The sequence below is a fragment of the Pan paniscus genome, chromosome 2, assembly GCF_029289425.2.
Source record: "Pan paniscus chromosome 2, NHGRI_mPanPan1-v2.0_pri, whole genome shotgun sequence".
NCBI classification, from domain to species: Eukaryota; Metazoa; Chordata; class Mammalia; order Primates; family Hominidae; genus Pan; species Pan paniscus.
In genome coordinates, this window is record NC_085926.1 from 48272008 (window position 1) to 48298732 (window position 26725).

Sequence of the window (26725 nt, forward strand, 5' to 3'; positions counted from 1 at the left end):
ATCTTTATGTTGTTATGCTTAATTACATCCCACAGGCTTCCAGGGCTCTGTTCCTTTTTCTTTCTGCTTCTCACACTGGTTAATGTCAATCTTTCTTCAAATTCACTTGTTCTTTCTTCTACCGGTTCAACTTTGCTATTGAGCCTCTCTAGTGAATTTGTCACTTTAGTTATTGTACTTATCACCTCAAGAAAGTTATATTTAAAAAAATAATTTCTTTATGATGTTCTCTACTTGTTCACACATCATTCTTATACTTTATTTCTTTAGACATAGTTTATCTCTTTGAAAAAATATGTATACATGTATGTATGTGTATTTTTTTTAATAAGGCCTCGCTGTTACCCAGGCTAGAATGCAGTGGCACAATCATAGCTCATTGTAGCCTAAACCTCCTGGGCTCAAGCAATCCTCTCACCTCAGCTTCCCAAGTAGTTAGGACTACAGGCACGTGCCAGCATGCCTGATAATTTTTAATTTTTTTGTAGAGATAGGACAACTATGTTGTCCAGGCTGGTCTTGAATTCCTGGACTCAAGTGATCCTTTCACCTCAGGCCCCCAAAGTGTTGGGATTATAGCCATGAGTCACCTGCCTGGGCTGATTTAAAGTCTTTGTCTAGTAAGTCCAACATTGGAGCTTTCTTGGCAACAATTCCTATTGACTGATCTTTTTTTCTTGTGTATGGGCCAGACTTTCTTGTTTCTTTGTATGTGTCACAATATTTCATTGAAAATTGGATGTTTTAAACAACATAATGTGGCAACTTTGGAAATCAGATTCTCCCCTTCCCCCAGGTTTGTTGTTGCTATTCATTTGTGTAGTGATTTTTATCAATTAATTTTTTAAAGTATGTATTCTTGGTAGTGTGTAACCATTGAAGACTCTGTTCCATTAGTTTAGTGGTCATCTAATGATTGGACATAGTGTTTTTAAATACTTGGAACCAATAAGTCTTTCTGCCTTTGCCGAGGTATTCTGTATGTATTGAGCCATGCCTTCAATGGTCAGGCAGGCAGTTTACAACTCTGCTTTAGACTTCATTTCTTGCTATTTAGAGCATTAAAGTCAGCCAAGGTGAGCACATAGGGCCTTCTAAATATTCTCCTGGACATATTACAGACCTGCTCATGCTCTTGGTCTTCTAGATTCCTAGAAATATGCCAGAGCTTTTCAAAAGCTCCATGGACATTCTATTCTCAGCTTTTTCTTTTACTTTTTTTTGTTGTTGTTGTTATTTGTTTGTCCCAAATGTTATCACTGCTTAAGGTTGTTGCAAATTTTAAAAATTGAGGCTGTTTGTTTTTGACAGATGCCCCAGGGAAAAAGTTCTCAGTGAGAGAACTCTCAGTCAGGTTAAAACAAAACAAAAAACAAAACAAAAAGCCAAAAGGCAACCCAGCGGAGGAGGTCTCTAGGTAACTGCCAGGCAAATCAAATAACGATCATTTTCTGGAAATGGTGTTTTTGGGGACCTCCAAACCTGTTCTTCCCCTTTGAATGTCTTTTCGCAGGCTGGTTTCCACCATGATTTCAGGGCTGGTTTAATTTAAGCCTACAGCAGAGTTGGGGTAGGGAGAATGGGTACAGGGCAAGTTAAAAACACCAGAAAGCTTGCTTTTCTTACTAAGATTTTAGATTTTTGTGGTCATTTGCTTACAATCTGTGTAAGAACAGAGGGAACCCATGGCATGAGTCAAGTAGTTTGGGGATGAGAAAATAGAATATCTGATATTTTTTAAAGATTCTTATTAATCAAGAGAAATGTTTGCCAGCCAGGTTTTCTGCTAAGAATCATTTATTGAAGACATAAATCAACGAGTTTGATCCAACCATTAGTAATTAAAGGGGATATATTTGAAGAGGCAACCATTGTGTTTCACTTGGCAATCTGGAGATTCAGTAGGTTTTATAATTCTTTGTGGTACGTTCAAGAGTTTTCCTGCAAGAGAAGTATCTGCTTAGAGAAATCAAATTTGAGGAAGTTAAGAGAAAAGCCACCACACTGGTAACCACAACCATAGTTCATCAGGGGAAATGCTAAACAATTATTCTCTGAATTAAGGCAGGTTAGAGACATTCTAATTTCACTGGAGAAGAAAAAAGCAGAGTGAAAGTCGGTGGAAAAGAGGAAGGCAAAGGATGGGGATGTCTGGGTGAGACTTTGGACTCCAGGAGAGCCTCTGGGAACTCCTGAGGGGATAGAGGCAGTGGAGTTGACATGAAGCAGGGTCCTGGCAGAGGCCTGTTGGAGGATATGGAGCTTTCCATCTCCCTAAGAGTGTCTCAGGTTTCCCCTTCCCCTCTTTTCCCTTTCCTTTCCCTTCTCTTTCCCCTTCCTTCCTTCTTTCCTTCCTTCCTTTCCTCCCTTCCTTCTTCCACTTCCTCTTCCTCCCTATCCCTCTTCTTTCTCCATTTTCATGTCTTCTTTTCTTCTTTCTCTTCCTACTCTCTCTCTCTCCCTCCCTATCCGCCCCCCCCACCTCTTCTGGAATTATTAGTTTCCTCAAACTCCAATTGATTCTCTAAGGACTGATTTAGGGGAAGGTGCCAATAGCTCATTGTAGTTCATCATTATGGTTGGCTCTTAATGCAATTATATACTCATATATATGAGTACATATCTTTATTAAGCCTATATCTCATTTGAGTTCATTCAAATGTACATCTCATTTGAGTTTCGTGATAACCCAGACAGATGAGTTCTAGCTGAGTCACAGAGGTATTAACTGAAAGATTTGTGACTTTTTCTTCAACGCTCTTCCCCAGACATCACATTCTGTACTTGGGATACCTGGGCTTACTACCTATACATAAGAATAACTAAAGCTGTCAGTGGTACTAGCTCTAGATCACTGAGTTTGTGCAATGAATTCTGACTTCAGTCTGCATTCTTTTTTTTTTTTTTTTGAGACGGAGTCTCACTCTGGCGCCCAGGCTGGAGTGCAGTGGCGTGATCTTGGCTTACTGCAAGCTCCACCTCCCGGGTTCATGCCATTCACCTGCCTCAGCCTCCCAAGTAGTTGGGACTACAGGCGCCCGCCACCAAGCCTGGCTAATTTTTTTTGTATTTTTAGTAGAGACGGGTTTCACCGTGTTAGCCAGGATGGTCTCGATCTCCTGACCTTGTGATCCGCCTGCCTTGGCCTCCCAAAGTGCTGGGATTACAGGCATGAGCCACCGTGCCCGGCCCAGTCTGCATTCTTAATCTCTGCAAATCCTTGGCATCCAAGCTTTCTGAATTACTTTATAAAAGCAATATTAATTATATCAACAATTTCATCAGAGCCTTGGTAGAGAGACAGAATTGTGCTCTGCAGTAAAATTTTCAGGTGGTCTCCTATAGTTAACTTTTCATCCATGGCACAATTAATGTTTACATTTGAAATAAATGAATAAAATGCATTTTTGTCTTAAATAGACTGTTGAGGTCCCAACATGATACAGGGATCTCCCCTAGAAGATTTGGGATTTTCTAGTCCAAATGTGATGAAAGGAAGCTCACTGTATTTGGATGCCGCACAATTCTTTTCTGGATCGCTCTGATTTAGGGAAAATTCTATCATTTTATACTGATGTGATATCTTCCTTATCAATCCCTCTTTCTGCATGTCCCTAAAACTCTTCTCCCCTGTTAAATATTAGTCTTTACTTTGGCACATAAGTGATTCTTAGAACACTTTGAACACCATTCTATAGATATCCTTAAATTTAAAACCACCCCTTTGGTTAAAAGTTTAAAATGGATATAAGACCAGAGATTTATTTGACAAGAGTCATAGACTGAGGTACGGTCCAGATATAAAAGGAGGGATTTAGCAGGATTTTTAATGAGTAAGCCCAGCTCAGCAAGAATCTGACAGAAGTAGAAATTATGTGAGACCTTTTCATAGTTACTCCAAATCATGAAAGTGTCTAAAAGTTCTTGTGATCTCTCTTTAGTGGAACTAGAGAACATTCAGGTAATTGACCGTCCCTAAGTGAGTAATATGTTTGCTGGTCTGTAAATCAGATGAGCCCTGTGAGTTTGTCATGGAGATGGTGTCAGAAGACATTGTCATAAAATTATTACTAAATTATATAATTGTCCTGTTTTACCTGCTTTACCTCCTACCGTCTTTATTTTCTCTTCTACATTGATTTCTCCCAGTCTTGTTGCCACACCTCATAATGCAATAATGATCTCTATGGCTTCAGCTGAGTTCTTGCTTTGGACTATAACCTGGAAGTCAGGGACACAATCTCTAGACCTAGGGCTCCGGCAAGTCCTGGCCCATTCACTCTCAGAATAACTGTTCACATTTCAATTAGTGTCTTTCATTAATATCCTAGATATTGGAAATGACAGGGAAGAGCAAGGGTGAAATAGATGTTCTTTAAGCTGAATTATCAGGCCAAATTATGTTTCTTCCTCCAGAAGGTGTTATTTTTGGTTGGGGAGATTTGAATATGAAGTATGTATTAGAAGATGACAATGAAATAATTAGTTGTAATAAGACCTTTTGAGTATGTAAGGAAATGTCCAAACTTATTAGAGAGGAACTCTGAAGTATGTAGGAGTGAATAACATGATGTCTGAGACCTGTTTTAATATACTTCATCAAAGAAAACAGAGAAATAAAAGAATAGAGGGAGGAAATGTGGCAAAACATTACAATTTATTGAATACACATGATAGGCTTATGGGATCTATTATTGGCTCTACTTTTATGTATGTTTGAAAATGTTCATAACAAAACATTTAAAACTCTCTAAAACAGTGAGCTCTTAACTTATCTAGTTTACTTCTAAAAATAAAAAATAAAAGTGTCTTTACTTACACATTGTCCATCATACAGTTTAGTTATGTTAAGCCCTTCAAATCTGAAAGAAATTATATTTTAAAATTATTTTTGCTGTATGGTATATCATAAATTCTGACTAAATTTTACTTGATAATCTTTGGCTAAGTTTGGGAAATAAACATTCTGCTAATAATGAATTCTTAGCAAATATTTAAAAATTCTACTATATGAATTTTTATTTGTCAAAGACATTGAGTATATAAAACATACTCAGTCTACAATAAAATACAGAAATTCAAAATAGCCTTTGAAAATTCAAGTAGAAATACAGAGGATTAGAAAAAGAATGTGTCTTAAAGTTAAAATATGCATTTAATGAAAGCTGAAACATCGCTACTGACCTTACAGAAACAAAGGATTAAAAGAGAATACTATGAACAATTGTATGTCAATAGATTAGATATTCTGGATGAAATGAACAAATTCCTAGAAACACACAAATTATCAAAACTTAATAAGAAATAAAAAGTCTCAACAGACCTATGACAAGTAAAGATACTGAATCAGTAATAAAAAATGTGCCGACAAACACCAGATGGCTTTAGTACTGAATTCTACCAAAAAAAAAAATTTTTTTTTTTTTTGAGACAGAGTTTTGCTCTTGTTGCCCAGGCTGGAGTGCAGTGGCACGATCTCAGCTCACTGCAACCTCTGCCTCCTGGGTTCAAGCAATTCTCCTGCCTCAGCCTTCCAAGTAGCTGGGATTACAGGCATGCGCCACCAGGCCCAGCTAATTTTTTGTATTTTTAGTAGAGACTGGGTTTCATCATGTAGGCCAGGCTGGTCTTGAACTCCTGACCTCAGGTGATCCACCCGCTTCGGCCTCCCAAAGTGCAGGGATTACAGGCATGAGCCACTGCACCTGGCCTACCAAATATTTTTAAAAGATTTAATACCAATCTTTCTTAAACTCTTCCAAACAATACAAGAGGAGGGAACACTTGCTACTTCATTCTATGAGGACAGCATTACCATGTTATCAAAGACAGACAAAGACATCACATAAAGGAAAACTATAGACCAATATCCCTTGTGAATACAGATGCAAAGATTCTCAGAAAAATACCAACAAATTGAATACAACCACATATTAAAAGGATTATACACCATGACAAAATGGCCTTTATCCCAAGAATTCAGAGCATTTCAAAAAAAAAAATCAGCCAATTTAATAATATCACATTAATAGAATGACAGAAAAACACTGCATGATAATATCAATTGATTCAAAACATACACACATAATATTCAACAAAATCCAACACCATTTCATAATAAAACACCCAGAAAACTAGGAATAGAAGAGAACTTCTTCAACATGATAAAGAACACTTATGAAAAACCCATAGCTAATATCGTACTCAATGGTGAAAGACTGAAAGACCTGTATAAGATCAGGAACAAGACATGAATACCTGCTTTCACCACTGAGATTCAACATTGGACTGGAAATTCTAGGCAAGCAATTAGGCAAGAAAAAGAAATAAAAGGCATCCAAATTGGAAAGGAAGAAGTAAAATGATCTCTATTCAAAGATTATATGATTCTATATGTAGAAAATCCCAAAGAATTAATATAAAAAATGACTAAAGCTAATAAATTCAGCAAGTTGCAGAGTACAAGATTAACAAACAAAAATCAGTTGTGTTTCTATAACTATAAATCAGCAATGAACAATTTCAAAATAAAATTAAGAAAACAATTCAGTTTACAACAGCATCCAAAAAAGAAAATACTTAGTAATAATCCTGGAGGTGAAAGACTTGTACACTCAAAACTACAAAATTGAAACTGCTGAAAATAAATAAAGAAGGCCTAAATAAATGAATGACATCCCATGCTCACTGACTGGAAGAATTAATTTAAGATGACAATACTTCCCAAAGCAATCTACAGATTCAATGCAATCCTTATCAAAATTCCAGTGGCCTTTATATTTTGTGGAAATAGAAAAGCCAATCTTGAAATTCATATAGAATTGCAAAGGGCCCTGAGTTGCCAAAATCATCTTGAAAAAGAAACAAAATTGGAAAACTCCAAATGTCCAATTTCAAAAACTTACTATAACACTACAATAATCTTGCAGTGTCAGCTACTTGGGAGGCTGAGGCAGGAGGATTGTGTGGGCCTGGGAGTTCAAGACTGCAGTGAGCTATGACCACACCACTGCTCTCCAACCTGGGAGATGCAGTAAGACCCTGTCTCCAAAAAAAAAAAAAAAAAAAAAAGTATAATAATCAGTGGTACTGGTACTGGTATTAGGATATAAATACAGAACAAAAGAAAAGAATCAAGGATCCAAAAATAAACTCATATATCTATGGCCAATTGATTATCAACAAGGGTGCCAAGGCCATTCAATGGGGGAAGAGGATAGTTTCTTCAACAAATAAAGCTGGGACAACTGGATAACCACATGCAAAAGAATAACATTAGACAGGGTGGGCATGGTGGCTCATGCCTATAATCCCAGCACTTTGGGAGGCTGAGTCAGGCAGATGACCTGAGGTCAAGAATTTGAGACCAGCCTGGCCAACATGGTGAAACCCAATCTCTATTAAAAATACAAAAATTACCCAGGCTTGGTGGTGGGCACCTGTAATCCCAGCCACTGGGGATGCTGAGGCAGGAGAATTGCTTGAACCCAGGAGGTGGAGGTTGCAGTGAACCAAGATCGTGCCACTTCACTCCAGCTTGGGTGACAAAGTGAGACCCTGTCTCAAAAAGAAAAAAAAAAAAAAAAGTTAGACCTCTATCTCACACCATATATAAAATTTAATTCAAAAATGGATCAATGGGGCCGGGCGTGGTGGCTCATGCCTGTAATCCCAGCACTTTGGGAGGCCGAGGTAGGGGGATCACAAGGTCAGAAGTTCGAGACCAGCCTGGCCAGCATGGTGAAACCCCATCTCCACTAAAAATACAAAAAATTAGCTGGGCGTGGTGGTGCACACCTGTAGTCCCAGCTACTCCGGAGGCTGAGGCAGGAGAATTGCTTGAACCTGGGAGGCAGAGGTTGCAGTGAGCTGAAATCATGCCACTGCACTCCAGCCTGGGAACAGAGTCAGACTCTGTCTCAAAAAAAAAAAAAAAAAAAAGGATCAATGGGCTAAAACTACTAAACTCTTAGAAGAAAAATTAGAAGTAAATCTTTATGCCTTTGGATTTTACAGTGGTTTTTTGGGTGTAATAGCAAATGTAAGAACAACAAAAGAAAAAATAGATAAATTGATGTCATCAAAATTAAAAACTTTGTGCATCAAAGGACATTATCATGAAAGTAAAAGGCAACCTATAGAATCGGGGGAGAAATATTTGAAAATCATAGTATTTAGTATTCAAAATATATAAAGAATTCTTACAACTAAAACATAAAGACAACACAATTTTTAAAAATGGGCAAAGGACTTGAGTAGATATTTCTCCAAAAAAGTATATGGATAGCCAAAAAGTACATGAGAAGATGTCCAACCTCATTAGTCATTAGAGAAATGTAAATGAAAACTTGATGAGATACCATTTTCACACCCACAAGGATGGATATAATAATATTTTTTAAAAGTACTAGCAAGGATGTGAAGAAATCGGAACTCTTATATTTCTGGAAGAATGTAAAATGGTTCAGCCCCTGTGGAAAAGTTTGATGATTCCTCAAAAAGTTAAACACAGAATTACCATATAACTCAGCAAATTCCACCCTTAGGTATATAACCAGAAGCCTGAAAACAGGTACTCAAATAAATACTTGTACACAAATGTCTGTAAGAGCACTATTCACAATAGTTAGACATGGAAACAACCCAAATTTCCTTCAATTAATAAATAAAAAAATTGTGGTATATACACATAATGGAAAACTATTCAGTAATACAAAAAGAAATGAAAATATATGCCACACTGTGGATGAACCTCAAAATGATTATGTAAGTGAAAGAAGCCAGACACAAAAGATCATAGGTTGTATAATTCCAGTTATGTGAAATATACAGAATAGTAAATCTGTAAAAACAGAAAGTCTATTGCTAGTTGCCAGGAACTGTGGGGAGGAGGGAATGGGAAGTTAACTGCTTAATGGACATGAGGTTTTATTCTGGAGTGACAAAAATGTTTTGAAAGTAATAAAGGTGGCAGTTTTATAACATTATAAATGTACTAAATGCTACCAATTTGTTCACTTTAAAATGGTTCATTTTATGTCATATGAATTTTACCTCAATCTTTAAAAATATGCATTTGCACCCATTTATAGTTATAAGAACTTTGATAAGTTGCTCCCCTCAGGTCTCAGTGTCTTCATTCAAAAGTGAGCCCTTTTGCTTGGACAGTGAAAATGGAGAAGTAAGAATCTTTAAATTTCCTCCATGAAAGCAACAAGAACACTGGCAAAAATGGTCAGAATCAAGTTTTCCAGAATTCTGGGAATTAAAAAAAAAAATCAAACCATGCAGCAATCCAAGGAACATCTATTGAAGAAAAATTGCTGCTTCTCAGTAAGAATAGTGAGTTTCATGGCATTTTATCTTGCTCTGGACCCATCTGCAGCATTCCCAGTTCCATGGTAGTAATGAAAAACAACCACCCACAATCATGGTGAAAACCAGCAGCCTGGCAGCATCTGGAGGGAGAAGACTGGTGTTGGAATGCCTTCAATCCACCATTACCAGAGAATTGTCATTATTTGAACTGTCTGGGTGGTTCTCTGAAAGACCCATTTGCAAAGCTTTTATTTGACCATACTCAAACCTCTCTTGGTGCAAACAGCCTTTTCCCTGGGAAAATTTGTTGAAAACAATCAGAGGCAACTGTTTAACATCATGGCTGCTGCACAGTGTGTAACAGTTGTGAAAAACAATAGGTTAACCAAGAGCTTAAAAGTAAGTTAGGCAATGAGATGTCCATAGGAGGTTTTGAAAAGCTCTAACATGTTACTGGAAATACAGAAGGCCTTGCAGCCAGTGTAACGCTTTCTGCATGCTCAGAAAAGACCAGAGAAAGTCCCAACATCTCATCTCTAACTAATCTTGTGGGTCTGTGCAAACATCCAGTGAACACTAAAGTGTAGCTTTAAACTGCCTGGTAGAGTAGAGACATGCCTCAGTGCACACACAAAGTTTTTGTTGTCAAAGACTGGGAGATTTATTGGTTCCAGCCATTTAAGGAAATTTTTTTCCAATCATTAGCTGATAATAAGATAATGAGTAGGACCAGATCAATGGCCATACATGACAAAAAATGCATACTTTACAGGATTATTTCAGAAGTCACTAAACTAACACATGGCAACAACAACAAATAACAGCAACAAACCTTGGATAGAGGTGAGAATCTGATTTCCAGAGTTGCCACATTATATTATTCAAAATATTCAATTTTCAACAAAATAGTTATGGCACACACAAAGGAAAAGAAAGTATGGCTCACATATAGGATAAAAGTCAGTCAATGGAATCTGTCACTGAGGAAGCCTAGATGTTGGACTTACAAGACATTTTAAATCAGCTATTTTACTTATGTTTAAAGAACTGGGCCGGGTGTGGTGGCTCACTCCTGTAATCCTAACACTTTGGGAGGCTGAGGCAGGTGGATCACTTGTAGTCAGGAGTTCAAGACCAGCCTGACCAACATGGTGAAATCCTGTCTTTACTAAAACTACAAAAATTAGTGGGGCTTGATGGCACAAGCCTGTAATCCCAGCTACTTGGGAGGCTGAGATAGGATAGTTGCTTGAATCCAGGAGGCAGAGGTTACAGTGAGCCGAGATCATGCCACTGCACTCCAGCCTGGGTAACAGAGTAAGACTCCATCTCAAACAAACAAAAAAAAGAACTGAAGGAAACCGTATGTAAAGAACAAAGAACTAAAGGCAAGTATGAGAATGATGTCTCACCAAATAGAGAATATCAATAAAGAGACAGAAAAAATTTTTCAAGAACCTGAATAAAAATTCTAAAGTTGAAAATTACAATGACCTAGAATGAAAAATTCCCTGGAGGGGCTCATATAAGATTTGAGCAGACAGAAGAAAGAGTCAAATGTGCTTGAAGATAGACCAATGAATAGTAACCAGTTTGAGGAAAAGAAAGAAAAATAATTATGAAGAAAAAAGAACAAAATGGGTTAAAATGCCTCACATAACCAATAAGATAAAACTCAATTCAAATTGGGAAAAAAATGAATATAGCCACAGAGAAGTGTGGGACACTGTCAAGGGCATCAACATATACATAAAGGGAATCCCTCAAGGAGAGGAGAGAGATGAAAGGCAAAAGAATACTTGGAAAAATCATGGCTGAAATTCCCCAAGTTTGATGAAAAACTTCATCCAGTAAGTTCAAAAAACTTACAATAGGATGCATTCTAATAGAGCCACACATAGACAAATCATTATAAAATTGCCAAAAGACAAAGGCAAAGAGAGAATCCAAAAAGCAGAAAGGGAGAAGTGAATATCACATGTAAATGATCCTCATACTGCTTCTAGCCTCCATGAATTCTGATGAATTCATGTGATTCCTCCATCAGGAGTCATGGAAGCTGGAAGCAGTGGGATGACAGTCAAAATGCTGAAAGAAAATGAGAGGTGGCCAGGCACGGTGGCTCACACCTATAATCCCAGCACTTTGGGAGGTGGAGGAGGGTGGACTGCTTGAGCTCAGGAGTTCAAGACCAGCCTGGGCAACATGGTGAAAACCTGTCTCTACCAAAAATACAAAAAAAAATTTAGCTGAACATGGTGGGGTGTGCCTGTAGTCCTAGCTACTCAGAAGGCTGAGGTGGGAGGATCACTTGAGCCCAGGAGGTCGAGGCTGCAGTGAGCCACAATCATGCCACTGCACTCCAACCTGGGTGACAGAGTGAGACCTGGTCTCATAAATAAATGAATAAATAAAAGAAAAGAAAAATAAAAAAAGAAAATGACAGTCAACCAAGAATTCTACGCCCACCAAACTATTCTTCAGAAAGAAAGGTGAAATTAAGATATGTCTAGATAAAGAAGAATTGAGGCAATTTGTTGCTAGCAGACCTACAAAATACTAAATAGTCCTTCAGGCTAAAATGAAAGGATCATAAGCAGAAACTTGAATTCATGTGAAGAAATAAAGAGCCAGTTAAAGTAACTATATAGGAAAATAATAGACAGTATAAACATATTTTTGTTTGTAAATCTTTCTCTCCTAAGAGGCAACTGCATAAAACAATTATAAATCTGTGTGAATGGGTGTACAATGAATAAAGCTGTAATTTGTATAACAAAAACAGTTCAAAGAAGGATGGGGAGAATGGAGCTATTTAAGAACAGCATTTTTTGGCTGGGTGTAGTGGCTCATGCCTGTAATCCCAGCACTTTGGGAGGCCGAGGCAGGCGGATCACCTGAGGTCAGGAGTTTGAGACCAGCCTGGCCAACATGGTGAAACCCCATCTCTACAAAAATACAAAAATTAGCTAGGCGTGTTGGTGTGCGCCTGTAATCCCAGCTACTCGGGAAGCTGAGGCAGGAGAATCACTTGAACCCAGGAGGCAGAGGTTGCAGTGAGCCGAGACCACAGTATTGCACTCCAGCATGGGCAACAAAAGTGAAACTACATCTCAAAAAATTTAAAAAAAAGGAGCATTTATTTATTTATTTATTTATTTGAGACGGAGTCTCACTTTGTCACCCAGGCTGGAGTGCAGTGGCGCGATCTTGGCTCACTGGAAGCTCCACCTCCCAGGTTCATGCCATTCTCCTGCCTGAGCCTCCTGAGTAGCTGGGACTACAGGCACCCGCCACCACGTCCGGCTAATTTTTTGTATTTTTAGTAGAGATGGGATTTCACCATGTTAGCCAGGATGGTCTCTATCTCCTGACCTCCTGATCTGCCCGTCTCAAAAGAACTTTGCTCTGTTGCCCAGGCTAGAGTGCAGTGGCACGATCATGGCTCACTGCAGCCTTGAACTCCTGGGCTCAAGCAATCATCCTGACTTCCAAGTAGCTAGGACTACAGGCAGGTGCCACCATGCCTGGCTAATTTTTTAATTTTTTTTGTAGAGTCAGGGTCTCGCTATGTTGCTCATGTCTCAAATCCCTAGGCTCAAGCAATCCTTCTGCCTCAGCTTCCCAAAGTGTTGGGATTACAGGCTTGAGCCACCCCTCCAGGCAAAAATATTTTTTAAAATTTTTGTAATTAAGTTGGTATTAATCCAAATTAGATTGGTATAAATTAAAATTTAACTTGTAATATCCAGTGCAACTGCTAAGAGAATAATTTCTTTTTTTTTGAGACAGAGTCTTGCTTTATCTCCCAGGCTGGAGTGCAGTGATGCAATCTCAGCTCACTGCAACCTCCGCCTCCTGGGTTCGAGGGATTCTTCTGCCTCATCCTCCTGAGTAGCTGGGATTACAGGCATGCACCACCACACCCGGCTAATTTTTGTATTTTTAGTAGAGACGGGGTTTCGTCATATTGGCCAGGCTGGTCTCGAACTCCTGACCTCAGGTGATCCGCCCACCTCGGCCTCCCAAAGTGCTGGGATTACAGGCGTGAGCCACTGCGCCCAGCTAGAATAATTTCTAAGATACACTGAAAGGGAGCTCTTTAGAGGCCATCTCTCAGATGTCTCCTGTTCCAGCATCGTTTGACTCTGTGATGCTGCGCATTCCCCAGATGATGCTTTCTGATTGTCAGGTGTCAGCGTCTGTGCCAGTGATTGAGGCTGACACCAAAGTTGTTTACCTTACAACTCTCGTATGGGTTCTAGTGTAAGCTTTAGTGTTTATTCAGCCAAGAATACAAGAAAGTCCGATCCTGCCCAGCCAAATATCTCTCATCCTGATCAAGAAGATTCTTATTCCTTCTCTGGAGGAGAAGCTAAGAAGAGGAAGGGGAGAGAGACTTAATTCTGATCTACTCTTGTGTTTTTGCTTTTCTCTCTTAAGATACTGCACTCAACTTGTAAGCCTTAGTTAGACAAGGGTGTGGCTTTTCTCCTTAAAGGAGAAGGCAGATGTCAGAGAATCCTCCTAACTGTATACGGAGTTTCCTTCATACAAACCCCTGCTCCTCGCTATTCCCCTTGGGCTCAACAATTGGGCATTTCACTTGTGTGTTACTCAAAGCTTCTAACATGTGATGGGTGCAAAGACTAAACCACATACTAAGTTGAAAGCAAAAGAAAGTTGTTTTGGAAAATAATATCCATTTTAGGACCAATAAACTATTAGCTGGGAAGATTCTTCACCCAGCTTCCTCTTCCTCTTCTTTTTGTTCTTTGTTTCTGTTCTTTGGCCTGAGGGGGCATGAGGATGACCTTCATGTAGGGTCACATGATCTACATGCTGTGACTGCTTGTTTCTGAGTGCCTCCACTTGAGGCTTGTCCAGGTCACACACAGTGCCCTCACCTTAGTGGATTTCTGTTTCTGCATTGTCTGAATAGGATCACATGTACCTTTTGAGGTCACAGAAAGGAATGGAAGAAAGGGAGGAACAAATACTGGAGGAATGTCTGGAGAGAAGGTCTCATTGGATGATGTAGGAAGTGGGCTGAGGTCATCACCCTCTTTTGACCACTCTTAACCTCTTGACTTGAAAGAAAGGGAGAACAAAATTAGGACTTACAGAATTTTGGAGAACAGATGGCAGTCACTACTGTAGGTAACCTGGTCACTGCCACAAATAGGTTCACTGGGCTTGATGTAGGATAAAAACCAGCACTTATTTACATTCTTGAGGCATTCAACCTGAAGGTGAGACACACACAACTGCTTCAGACACTTTCATCCAGGTCCTTTGGCCGTTATTATGCATAGCTTGGGAGGTGGATGGAATACGAGCACCAGATCAGGAGTTCAGAGAAAAGGATTCAGAAGCCTCAGTGTTTGACCCCAACAGTTACCACCCACAATATGTATATAATTGCAAAATAATATATAATCTGTGCACTCTCCAGACTCCCATAAATTATTTATTAAGATAAAAATACCGGCCGGGCGCGGTGGCTCATGCCTGTAATCCCAGCACTTTGGGAGTCCGAGGCGGGCGGATCACGAGGTCAGGAGATCGAGACCACGGTAAACCCCATCTCTACTAAAAATACAAAAAATTAGCCGGGCGTGGTGGTGGGCGCCTGTAGTCCCAGCTGCTGGGGAGGCTGAGGCAGGAGAATGATGTGAACCTGGGAGGCGGAGCTTGCAGTGAGCCGAGATCGCGCCACTGCACTCCAGCCTGGGCGACAGAGCAAGACTCCGCGTCTCCAAAAAAAAAAAAGATAAAAATCCCTGCCCTCTGTAACCTAACAATCATATTTTTGTACCAACCCCAAAATGTGATTGGTAGGTTACAGAGAGCAGAAGTAGGGAAATGTCTTTCCAGGTTAAAATTTCTGATGAAGGGCCAGGCATGGCGGCTCACGCCTGTACTCCCAGCACTTTGGGAGGCCGAGGTGGGCAGACCATAAGGTCAGGAGTTTGAGACCAGCCTGGCCAACATGGTGAAACCCCATCTCTACTAAAAATACAAAAATTAGCTGGGTGTGGTGGCACGTACCTGTAGTCCAAGCTACTCGGGAGGCTGAGGCAGAAGAATCACTTGAACCCAGGAGGCAGAGGTTGCAGTGAGCTGAGATCGCGCCACTGCACTCCAGCCTGGGCAACAGAGCAAGACTCTGTCTCAAAAAAAAAAAAATTCTGATGAACATTATCATATGTGGTGCCTCAGATGGCAGGGGCTCAAACTTGTCACAGCAGGTTGAAGGCACCAAAGGAAGGAGATGGAGAAAATACCTCATAGGGCCTTGGTGTGAGGGAGGCAGGGGGTATGCCTGGCATATCATGGTGGAAACAGGACTATCACTGTGGCATAGGACCTACCTGAATTTGTGCCACGACATCCTCATCCATTTATTGGTGCAAAATACTTGCTTTCTACCCCACAGGTGAGTTATGTAAACTGATTGGGAGAACCCTTGAGAAGAGGGCTCAGGAACATATAAAATGTGCTACACATACTTGGTGACTCAGCTTTTATTGTTCTGTTATTCCCATGCAAGCCCCCTCCACTGCCCACCTCCCAGAAGAAAGAGCTGGGGCTTTTGGGCAAACCGGCTCTCTCCCCATTCCTGTTATTAGGAACCAAGGAAGCAGTACTCACTATTGTTTTGTCTAGCTGACCTCTTTCAGAGGCCATAGGAAGGGGGAAGTCTGGAAGACAAAAGCACATACAGAAAAGTTGCTTCTCTGTCTTCTGCCCTCAGCGAAAAAGGTAAGATGAGGGGAACCCTAGTTGGCACACAGGAAGCATCAAACCCCATCAGAAGAGGCTGGGCTCCTCTTTGATGCAAGCTGCCCTCTAAAGGAGCAAAGAATCAGGAAATACGTGCCTTTACCTTCTTGTAAAATGGAGTTCTTAATTCTAGCCCTTCCACTTCATAAGTAACAACTTCTGTAATCCTTGTCAGTTATTTTTAGTAAACATGCTCTAAGTTACAAATTACCATGAATTCATTATATTGAGATGCCCTAAAAGATGCTGAGTTTCATTAAGGCTTACATATTCAATCCAAAGCAGTCTTTGCAATTACATATGTATATAAAATTTTATATAAGTATATATTATAATCACATGATATAATTTTATAGTATATAATATGTATAATATGTTATCAACTCATATATATCAGCTTTCTTGGGTATAATTCACATATCATAGAATTTTACCAGATTTTAAAAAAATGCTTTGACCTGCCTGGCCAACATGGTGAAACACTGTCTCTACTAAAAATACAAAAATTAGCCAGGCATGGTGGTGCATGCCTGTAGTCCCAGCTACTTGGGATGTTGAGGGAGGAGAATGACTTGAACCCAGGAGGTGGAGGTTGCAGTGAGCCAAGATCACACCATTACACTTCAGCCTGGGTGAAAGAGCAAGACTCCGTCTAAAAAAAAAAAAAGTTTTCAGACAGAGTCTTGCTCTGTCACCCAGGCTGGAGTGCATTGACACGATATCAGCTCACTGAAGCCTCAACTACCTGGGCTCAAGTAATCCTCCTACCTCAGCCTCCCAAGTGGCTGGGACTACAGGCATGCACCACTATGACCAACTTATTTTCTTGATTTTTTTGGTGGAGCTGAGGTCTCACTATGTTGTACAGGCTGGTCTGGAATTCCTGGGCTTAAGCAATTCTCCCACTCAGCCTCCTAAAGTGCTGGGATGACAGATGTAAGCCACCGTGCCCAGCCGAATTTACCAATTTTTACCATAATATAGAGGATTTTTTCTTTTTAAATAATTCACCTAAAGTTTACAGTTTGATGGTTTTTAGTATATTCACAGTTATGCCATCATCACCTCAAAAAGAAACCCTGTAACCATTAGCAGTCATTTATGATGCCCCTCTTCCAACTATTTCCCCTCCTGCCCCACCCTCGCCCCTGAAAAACAATAATCCACTTTCTGTTTCTTTTTGTTTTTTTTTTTTTAGACAGAATCTTGGTCTGTCGCCTAAGCTGGAGTGCAGTGGCGCGATCTCAGCTCACTGCAACCTCGGCCTCCTGGGTTCAAGTGATTCTCCTGTCTCAGCCTTCCAAGTAGCTGGGATTACAGGTGCATGCCACCATGCCCAGCTAATTTTTGTATTTTTAGTAGAGACGGGGTTTCACTGTGTTGTCCAGGCTGGTCTCGAACTCTTGACCTTAGGTGATATGCCCACCTCAGCCTCTTAAATTTCTGGGATTACAGGCATGAGCCATCAAGCCCAGCCTCTACTTTCTGTTTCTGTAGATTTGCTTTTCTGGACATTTCATATAAATGGAGTCATGCAACGAAGTATATGGTTTTTTGTGTCCGTGTTTTAATGTTCTAACTATATTGTAGCTTGTATCAGTACTTCATTCTTTTTTATAACTAAATAATATTCAATGTATGTATATTCCACATTTTATTTATCCATTAATCAGTTAATGGACATTTGAGTTGCTTTCACTTTTTTGCTATTATGAATAAAGCTGCTATGAATATTTATGCACACATTTTTGTGTGGGCATGTGTTTTTATTTCCCTTAAGTATATACAAAGTGTGGAATTGCCAGTCATATTCCAACCTTTTAAGGACTTGCCAGGCTATTTTCCAAAGCAGCTGCATTTTACATTCCCATCAGCAATGCACGATGGCTTCAATTTCTTCACATCTTTGCTAACATTTGTTACTATCTCTCTTTTTTCTTATAGCCATCCTAGTAGGTGTGAAGTGGTATCTCTGTTGTTTTTGTTTGTTTTGTTTTGTTTTTTGAGACAGAGTTTCGCTCTGTCACACAGGCTGGAGTGCAGTGGCGTGATCTCTGCTTACTACAACCTCCACCTCCCAGGTTCAAGCAATTTTCGTGACTCAGCCACCCGAGTAGCTGGGATTACAGGTGTGCACCACCACACCCAGCTAATTTTTGTATTTTCAGTACCTCAGGTGATCTGCCCGCCTCAGCCTCCTAAAGTTCTGGGATTACAGGCATGAGCCACCACTCCTGGCCATATTGGTATCTTTATTGGTATCATTTGAATCACAAAAGTTTTTAAAAGTCCAATTGATCTTTTTGTTTTTGTTGTTCCTTTCTGCCTTTGGTGCCATCGTTAAGAAGGCTTTGCCTAATTCAAGGTCACGAAATTCACTCATATTGTTTTTTCTAATAGTTTTATAATTTTAGCTCTTACATTTAGTTCTGTGATCCATGTTGAGGCATTATAATTTGTGTCCATGGTGTGAGGAAAAGGTCCACATTTATTCTTTTGTATATAGATATCCAGTTGTCCTAGCAGCATTTGTTTAAAAAGATTATTGTCCACTGAATTGTCTTCAGACCTTGTTAAAATCAATTCACTCCAAATGTAAGGTGTTTTTCCCCTGGATTCTTATATTTTATTGATCTGTATTTCTTTTTCTTTTTCATAAAACGTATGACTGAAACATTTTTTTTTTCTTTTTTTCTTTTTTATTGATCATTCTTGGGTGTTTCTCGCAGAGGGGGATTTGGCAGGGTCACAGGACAACAGTGGAGGGAAGGTCAGCAGATAAACAAGTGAACAGAGTTCTCTGGTTTTCCTAGGCAGAGGACCCTGCGGCCTTCCACAGTGTTTGTGTCCCTGGGTACTTGAGATTAGGGAGTGGTGATGACTCTTAACGAACATGCTGCCTTCAAGCATCTGTTTAACAAAGCACATCTTGCACCGCCCTGAATCCATTCAACCCTGAGTGGATACAGCACATGTTTCAGAGAGCACAGGGTTGGGGGTAAGGTCACAGATCAACAGGATGCCAAGGCAGAAGAATTTTTCTTAGTACAGAACAAAATGAAAAGTCTCCCATGTCTACCTCTTTCTACACAGACACGGCAACCATCCGATTTCTCAATCTTTTCTCCACCTTTCCCCCCTTTCTATTCCACAAAACCGCCATTGTCTTCATGGCCCGTTCTCAATGAGCTGCTGAGTACACCTCCCAGATGGGGTGGTGGCCGGGCAGAGGAGCTCCTCACCTCCCAGTAGGGGCGGCCGGGCAGAAGCGCCCCTCACCTCCCGGACGGGGCGGCTGGCCGGGCGGGGGGCTGACCCCCCACCTCCCTCCCGGACAGGGCAGCTGGCTGGGCAGAGGGGCTCCTCACTTCCCAGTAGGGGCGGCCGGGCAGAGGCGCCCCTCACTTCCCCGATGGGGCGGCTGGCCCGGCGGGGGGCTGACCCCCCCACCTCCCTCCCGGACGGGGCAGCTGGCCGGGCAGAGGGGCTCCTCACTTCCCAGTAGGGGCGGCCGGGCAGAGGCACCCCTTGCCTCCCGGACGGGGCAGCTGGCCAGGCGGGGGGCTGACCCCCCCACCTCCCTCCCGGACGAGGCGGCTGGCCGGGCAGAGGGGCTCCTCACTTCCCGGTAGGGGCGGCCGGGCAGAGGCACCCCTCACCTCCCGGACAGGGCGGCTGGCCGGGCGGGGGGCTGACCCCCCCACCTCCCTCCCGGACGAGGAGGGAGGACGCTCCTCACTTCTCAGACGGGGTGGCTGCTGGGCGGAGGGGCTCCTCACTTCTCAGACGGGGCGGTTGCCAGGCAGAGGGTCTCCTCACTTCTCAGACAGGGCGGCCGGGCAGAGACGCTCCTCACATCCCGGACGGGGCGGCAGGGCAGAGGTGCTCCCCACATCTCAGACGATGGGCGGCCGGGCAGAGACGCTCCTCACTTCCCAGATGTGATGGCGGCCGGGAAGAGGCGCTCCTCACTTCCTAGATGGGATGGCGGCCGGGCAGAGACGCTCCTCACTTTCCAGACTGGGCAGCCAGGCAGAGGGGCTCCTCACATCCCAGACGATGGGTGGTCAGGCGGAGACGCTCCTCACTTCCCAGACGGGGTGGCTGCCAGGCAGAGGCTGCAATCTCGGCACTTAGGGAGGCCAAGGCAGGCGGCTGGGAGGTGGTTGTAGCGAGCCGAGATCACGCCACTGCACTCCAGCCTGGGCGCCATTGAGCACTGAGTTAACGAGACTCCGTCTGCAATCCCGGCACCTCGGGAGGCCGAGGCTGGCGGATCACTCGCGGTTAGGAGCTGGAGACCAGCCCAGCCGACACATCGAAACCCCGTCTCCACCAAAAAAATACGAAAACCAGTCAGGCGTGGCGGCGCGGGCCTGCAATCGCAGGCACTCGGCAGGCTGAGGCAGGAGAATCGGGCAGGGAGGTTGCAGTGAGCTGAGATGGCAGCAGTACTGTCCAGCTTCGGCTCGGCATCAGAGGGAGACCGTGGAAAGAGAGGGAGAGGGAGACCATGGTGGGAGAGAGAGGGAGAGGGAGACCGTGGAAAGAGGGGAGAGGGGAGAGGGGAGAGGGGAGAGGGGAGAGGGGAGAGGGGAGAGGGGGGACGGGAGAGGGGAGAGGGGAGAGGGGAGAGCGAGATAGATATTTTCTATGACTGAAACATTGACCTGTATTTCTATTCTCATGCTAGTACCAAACTGTCTTGATGTCTGTAACTTTGTAGTAAGCTTTGAAATTGAAAAGTGTGAGTACTTCAACTTTGTTTTTTTTTTTTTTTTTGAGGTCTATTTTGTCTATTGTCAGTCTTTTGCTTTTCCATATGAATTTTAGAATCAGCTTTTCCATTTCTGCAAAAAAGCCAGCTGTGGTTTTGATAGGATTTGCATGGAATCTGTAGATTGATTTCTAGAGTATTGCCATCTTAACAATGTTAAGTCTTCCAATCCATGAAGATGGGATATCTTTATGTTGGTTTAAGTCTTCTTTAATTTCTTTCATCAATGTTTTGTAGTTTTCAGTGTGCAGGTCTTTCACCTCCTTTGGTAAATTATCCTTAGGTATTTTATTATTTTTGATGCTATTGTAAGTGAAATTGTTTTCTTAATTTCATTTTCAGGATGTTCATTAGTAGTGTATAGATATACAAATGATTTTTGTATATTGCTCTTGTATTCTGCAAACTTGCTATTAACACTAACAGTTTTTAGAGTATTCCTTAGGACTTTCTATTCACAAAATTATGTCATCTACAAACAGAGATCATTTTACTTCTTCCAATCCTATCTGGATAACTTTTATTCATTTTCTCTTGCCTAATTACCCTGACTTGAACCTCCAGTACAATGTTAAATAGTAGTGGTGAGAGCAAGGTTGCTCCCACTCACCCGCTTTGTGCTATTATCAAATATATTACATTTCTATATGTTCTCTAACATAGAGAACATATAGAATACATTCAAATAAACATTTCTATATAGTAGAAAAATTACTTTACATGATTTCAATCCTTTTAGATTTATTGAGGCTTGTTTTATGATCTAAGATATGGCCTATCCTGGAGAACACTGCATGTGCACCTGAGCAGTATGTGTATTCTGATGTTGTTGGATGGTGTAGTCTGTAGATGTCTGTTGGGTCTAGTTGGTTAATAGTGTTGTTCTAGTCTTCTATTTCCTTATTGGTCTTCTGTCTAGTTGTTTTAGCCATTATTAAAAGTTTGAGGTGATGTCTCCAACCATTATTGTTGTATTATCAATTTCTCCCTTCAATTCTGTTAATTTTGCTTCATATATTTGGGGCTTTATTTTTAGGTGCATATATGTTCATAATTGTTTTATCTTCCTGATAGACTGACCCTTTATCATAACATGTCTCTCTTCATTTGTAGTAACATTTTTGTTTTGAAGTGTATTTTGTCTGATATTAGTATAGCCATTCCAAATTTTTATGGTTGCAGTTTGCATGATATATTTTTCTCATCATTTTACTTTCAGCTTATTTGTGTTTTTGAATCTAAGGAGTATCTCCATATAAAGCATATAGTTGGATGTTGGTTTTTTTTTGTTCAGTCTGACAGTTTATGCCTTTTGATTGGATTGTGTAATTCATTCGCATTTAATTTTTTTATTGATATAGTTGGATTGACTTACACCTGCCATTTTACTTTTTGTTTTGTGTATGTCTCCTTTTTTCTCAAGTCCTCCTTCACTGGTTTGTGTTGCACTAAGTAAGTAAGTATTTTTTAATGTAACGTTGTAATTTTTTTTTTTTTTTTTTGAGACAGTGGCTCACTCTGTTGCCCAGGCTGTAGTGCACTGGTACATTCTTGGCTCACTGCAACCTCCACCTCCCTAGTTCAAGTGATTCTCCTGCCTCAGCCTCCCCAGTAGCTGGGACTATAGGTCTGCACCACCATGCCTGGCTAATTTTTTTTTTTTTTTGAGAGTGAGTTTCACTCTTGTCACCCAAGCTGGAGTGCAATGGTGCGAACTCAGCTCACTGCAACCTCTGCCTCCCAGGTTCAAGCGATTCTCCTGCTTCAGCCTCCTGAGATGGGAGGCTGGGATTACAGGCATGCACCACCATGGCTGGCTAACTTTTGTATGTTTAGTAGAGATGGGGTTTCTCCAAGTTGGTCAGGCTGGTCTCAAACTCCCGACCTCAGGTGATCTGCCCGCCTTGGCCTCCCAAAGTGCTGGGATTACAGGCATGAGCCACCATGACCAACCGTCCTTTCTTTTCTTTTCTTTTTTTTTTTTTTTTTTTGAGACACTGGGCTGACCTAAGCTAGGGTGAGGGCCATCAGGGCCCCACTACTCTCAGTCTGCCTCACCTGGGATGGAGCCTCAGTCTCACAAGTAGGAGATGGGTGGGAAAAAAGAGGACCCTGCCTCTGGGACTCACTTTCCTGGAATTTAGCCTCAGCAACACAAAGGTATGGGGGAATGAAAAATGTTGACGACGTGTCCTTCCGAGGGAGATATACCATTGCCACCTGTAAGCTTAGGGAGAGAAGAAAAACTCATCTTGGCCATATCTGTCCAGAGTAGATCTTCCCTCACATTGCACTGGGAAGGGAAGGGGAAAGATAGGCAGTGGCTTAAGTTCTACACATTCTTGCTGTTCCTACCTTTTGAAACATTTATCAAAATGTGTGGTCTGGCCGGGCGCGGTGGCTCACGCCTGTAATCCCAGCACTTTGTGAGGCCAAGGCTGGCAGGTCACCTGAGGTCAGGAGTTCAAGACCAGCCTGACCAACATAGTGAAACCCTGTCTCTACTAAAATACAAAAATTAGCTGGGCATGATGGTGGATGCCTGTAATCCTAGCTACTTGGAAGGCTGAGATGGGAGAATCGCTTGAACTTGGGAGGCAGTGGTTGCAGTGATCTGAGATGGTGCCACTGCACTCCATCCTGGGTGGCTGAGGGAGACTCTGTCTCAAGAAAAAAAAAAAGGTGTGGCCAGGTGAGGTGGCTCATGCCTGTAATCTCAGCACTTTAGGAGGCCAAGCCGGATGGATCACTCGAGGTCAGGTGTTCGAGACCACCCTGGCCAACATAGTCAAACCATGTATCTACTAAAAATAAAAAAAATTTAGCCAGGCATGGTGGCACATGCATATAGTTCCAGCCACTTTGGGGGCTGAGGTGGGAAACTCGCTGGAACCCAGGAGGTGGAGGTGCAGTGAGCTGAGATCACACCACTGCACTCCAGCCTGGGTAACAGCAAGACTCTGTCTCAAAAAAAAAAAAAAAGTGTGTTAATATTAGGTATGAACTATGATATCTATATATCTTCCACCACTGGTGTGTTCAGGTACCACTCCTGACACATAACCCATGTCTAGCCCAGTTACTGGCATAAGGTCAACACACAGTATATATTTATTGGATATGTAAATAAATGGGTGCTGGGAAACCCAGCATAGTAGTAAGGGCCACATCACAAAGGCTTTGTGTTTATTACAGCAGAACTAAGATAAGATTTGCACTAAAAATGACAACTATTGTAGCAGTGGTACATGGGTTAGAGTAAGTCAAGTTAGAGGCAAAGGGAACGGTTAAGGAGAATATAAAAATATTTTCATGAAATGATGAGAACCTTCACTGAGGAAGTCACTGTTGTGGAAATGTGGAAAAGCATGAATTTACATGATATATGAAGTGTTCTATCAACCGAACTTAGTCACTGGTTATGGGCATACAGGGGAGAAATAGGTTTGAGGCAAAAATATAAGGCCATACAACTACGAGAACAAGGAAAGGGTGATTTGCAAGAAAGATGGAGTGGTCCACTTTGGTTGAGTTATGGTGTGTTCCCGACAGAGGATGAGACTCAGCCAGAAGGGAACACAGCAGGCTTACAGGGAGGCTGATGCCAATGGCTGATATGCTCAGTAGCAGTGGGGGTGAGGATTGAATGAAAGGTGAGGAAGTGTAGAAATATACCTAGATTTGTCAACAGATGATTAAATTGGAGAGGGAAGGGGAGGAGAGGGACCAGGCTTATTTGTTTTTTACGTAAGATATGAGAGTCATGAAAAATAGTTTTCAGCTTGTTACAGAACTCTCCTAAGATGTGAGAGCCTTGAAAAAAATGTTTTAAGTGAGACGCCGTACCAATGGAAAGTAAGAGATTGGAGACAAGTAGGGAAGAGTTGCAGAAATCGAATAGAAAAATGACATGTTGAGGCCTTCAGAGATTCCCTACAGTTAACTATAAGCATGACTTTTGCTAAAACCCGCCATTAACCAGAATAATATCTGAGTCTACTTCCACATAGTCTAATGAGTTTCTTTTTTTGATTTGAGATATGTAAATATACAAACTCTAGAAATGTACATTTCTGAGGTTTAAATATCTTAGGTAGTAACCTGGCATTTTGGGAAGTTCAATGTTCCTGGACTTGGATGGTTTGGATTCAAATCCCAGCTTTGATATTAGCAACATTGTATGAATCCTTTCTCTGGGTTTTAATTTCTACATTTAACATGAGAAATTAGGATTAAATAAAACTGAACAGCACTTCCACTTCCATCTCTAATTTTCCCATGATTCTAGATTTACTGCAGAAAATGTGGGCAGAGCAAGGACACATAACTCACCAATTGCAAAGGCCATCCACATGGAGGTAGCTAGAACAAGGATGGCGTCTGAGCAGATCCCCTTCATGGTGACAGAAGAACTGTGGAAATATGCAACTATTGATGTAGGACAAACATCTATGCGAAGTACAAGTTCTCACAGAGATCCCTCACTGACCAGGAAATGAAGTCTAAATAATTTGTTCTTTCCTCAGGTCATTTGGAATGAATTGTGTCTGATGCAACTCAATTGTTTAATTCATTTCCCTAAAATCTTTGGACATTTGAAAAAAAAATTTTTTAAACAGAATTTTAGAAGATGCCAGAAAAAGAGTTAGTAAAGAATGCTTGCCAAGGGAAAGAATAAATACCAAGAGTTTTCCAATAAAATATTTAAAAGTAGCCAGGCATGGTGGCTCATGCCTGTAATCCCAGCATTTTGGGAGGCCAAGGCAGGAGGATCACTTGAGCCCAGGAGTTCGAGACCAGCCTGGGCAACATAGTAGGACCCCATTTCTGAAGAGCAGTCACTCAACAACATGTGTAAGTCAACAGGCAATAAGAAACAAGAAGGGCTCATAGAAATCACTGCCAATGGTCCCTCTCCCCTCTCCCCTCTCCCCTCTCCCCTCCCCCCTCCCCCCTCCCCCCTCCCCCCTCCCCTCTCTCCCCTCTCCCCTCTCCCCTCTCCCCTCTCCCCTCTCCCCTCTTTCCACGGTCTCCCTCTGATGCCGAGCCAAAGCTGGACGGTACTGTTGCCATCTCAGCTCACTGCAACCTCCCTGCCCGATTCTCCTGCCTCAGCCTGCCGAGTGCCTGCGATTGCAGGCGTGCGCCGCCACGCCTGACTGGTTTTCGTATTTTTTTGGTGGAGACGGGGTTTCGATGTGTTGGCTGGGCTGGTCTCCAGCTCCTAACCGCGAGTGATCCGCCAGCCTCGGCCTCCCGAGGTGCCGGGATTGCAGACGGAGTCTCGTTAACTCAGTGCTCAATGGCGCCCAGGCTGGAGTGCAGTGGCGTGATCTCGGCTCGCTACAACCACCTCCCAGCCGCCTGCCTTGGCCTCCCTAAGTGCCGAGATTGCAGCCTCTGCCTGGCAGCCACCCCGTCTGGGAAGTGAGGAGCATCTCCGCCTGACCGCCCATCGTCTGGGATGTGAGGAGCCCCTCTGCCTGGCTGCCCAGTCTGGAAAGTGAGGAGCGTCTCTGCCCGGCCGCCATCCCATCTAGGAAGTGAGGAGCGCCTCTTCCCGGCCGCCATCACATCTGGGAAGTGAGGAGCGTCTCTGCCCGGCCGCCCATCGTCTGAGATGTGGGGAGCACCTCTGCCCTGCCGCCCCGTCCGGGATGTGAGGAGCGTCTCTGCCCGGCCGCCCTGTCTGAGAAGTGAGGAGACCCTCTGCCTGGCAACCGCCCCGTCTGAGAAGTGAGGAGCCCCTCCGCCCGGCAGCCACCCCGTCTGAGAAGTGAGGAGCGTCCTCCCTCCTCGTCCGGGAGGGAGGTGGGGGGGTCAGCCCCCCGCCCGGCCAGCCGC

At 42.4% G+C, this 26725-nt stretch overlaps 1 protein-coding gene across 3 annotated transcripts; it reads right to left on the minus strand.

The window, feature by feature from the left end:
* Window positions 1–279: 279 nt before the first annotated feature.
* On the minus strand, window positions 280–25765 carry SPINK8 (serine peptidase inhibitor Kazal type 8 (putative)). 3 transcript variants are annotated; one of them, XM_003818425.6, is made up of 5 exons: window positions 25214–25765; window positions 15973–16022; window positions 14443–14564; window positions 4820–4862; window positions 280–1941 (listed from the first exon to the last, which is right to left on the minus strand). In XM_003818425.6, exons 1-5 carry the CDS (start codon window positions 25278–25280, stop codon window positions 1930–1932), a joined length of 294 nt encoding a protein of 97 aa, XP_003818473.1. In that variant the 5' UTR covers window positions 25281–25765; the 3' UTR covers window positions 280–1929. The 3 variants fall into 3 exon arrangements, 2 of the variants coding, with proteins under 2 accessions (XP_003818473.1, XP_054965854.1); XM_055109879.2 differs by lacking the exon at window positions 280–1941 and having other exon boundaries at window positions 2891–4862; XR_010111429.1 differs by lacking the exon at window positions 25214–25765 and having other exon boundaries at window positions 7420–16330.
* Between the last annotated feature and the right edge of the window lie 960 nt (window positions 25766–26725).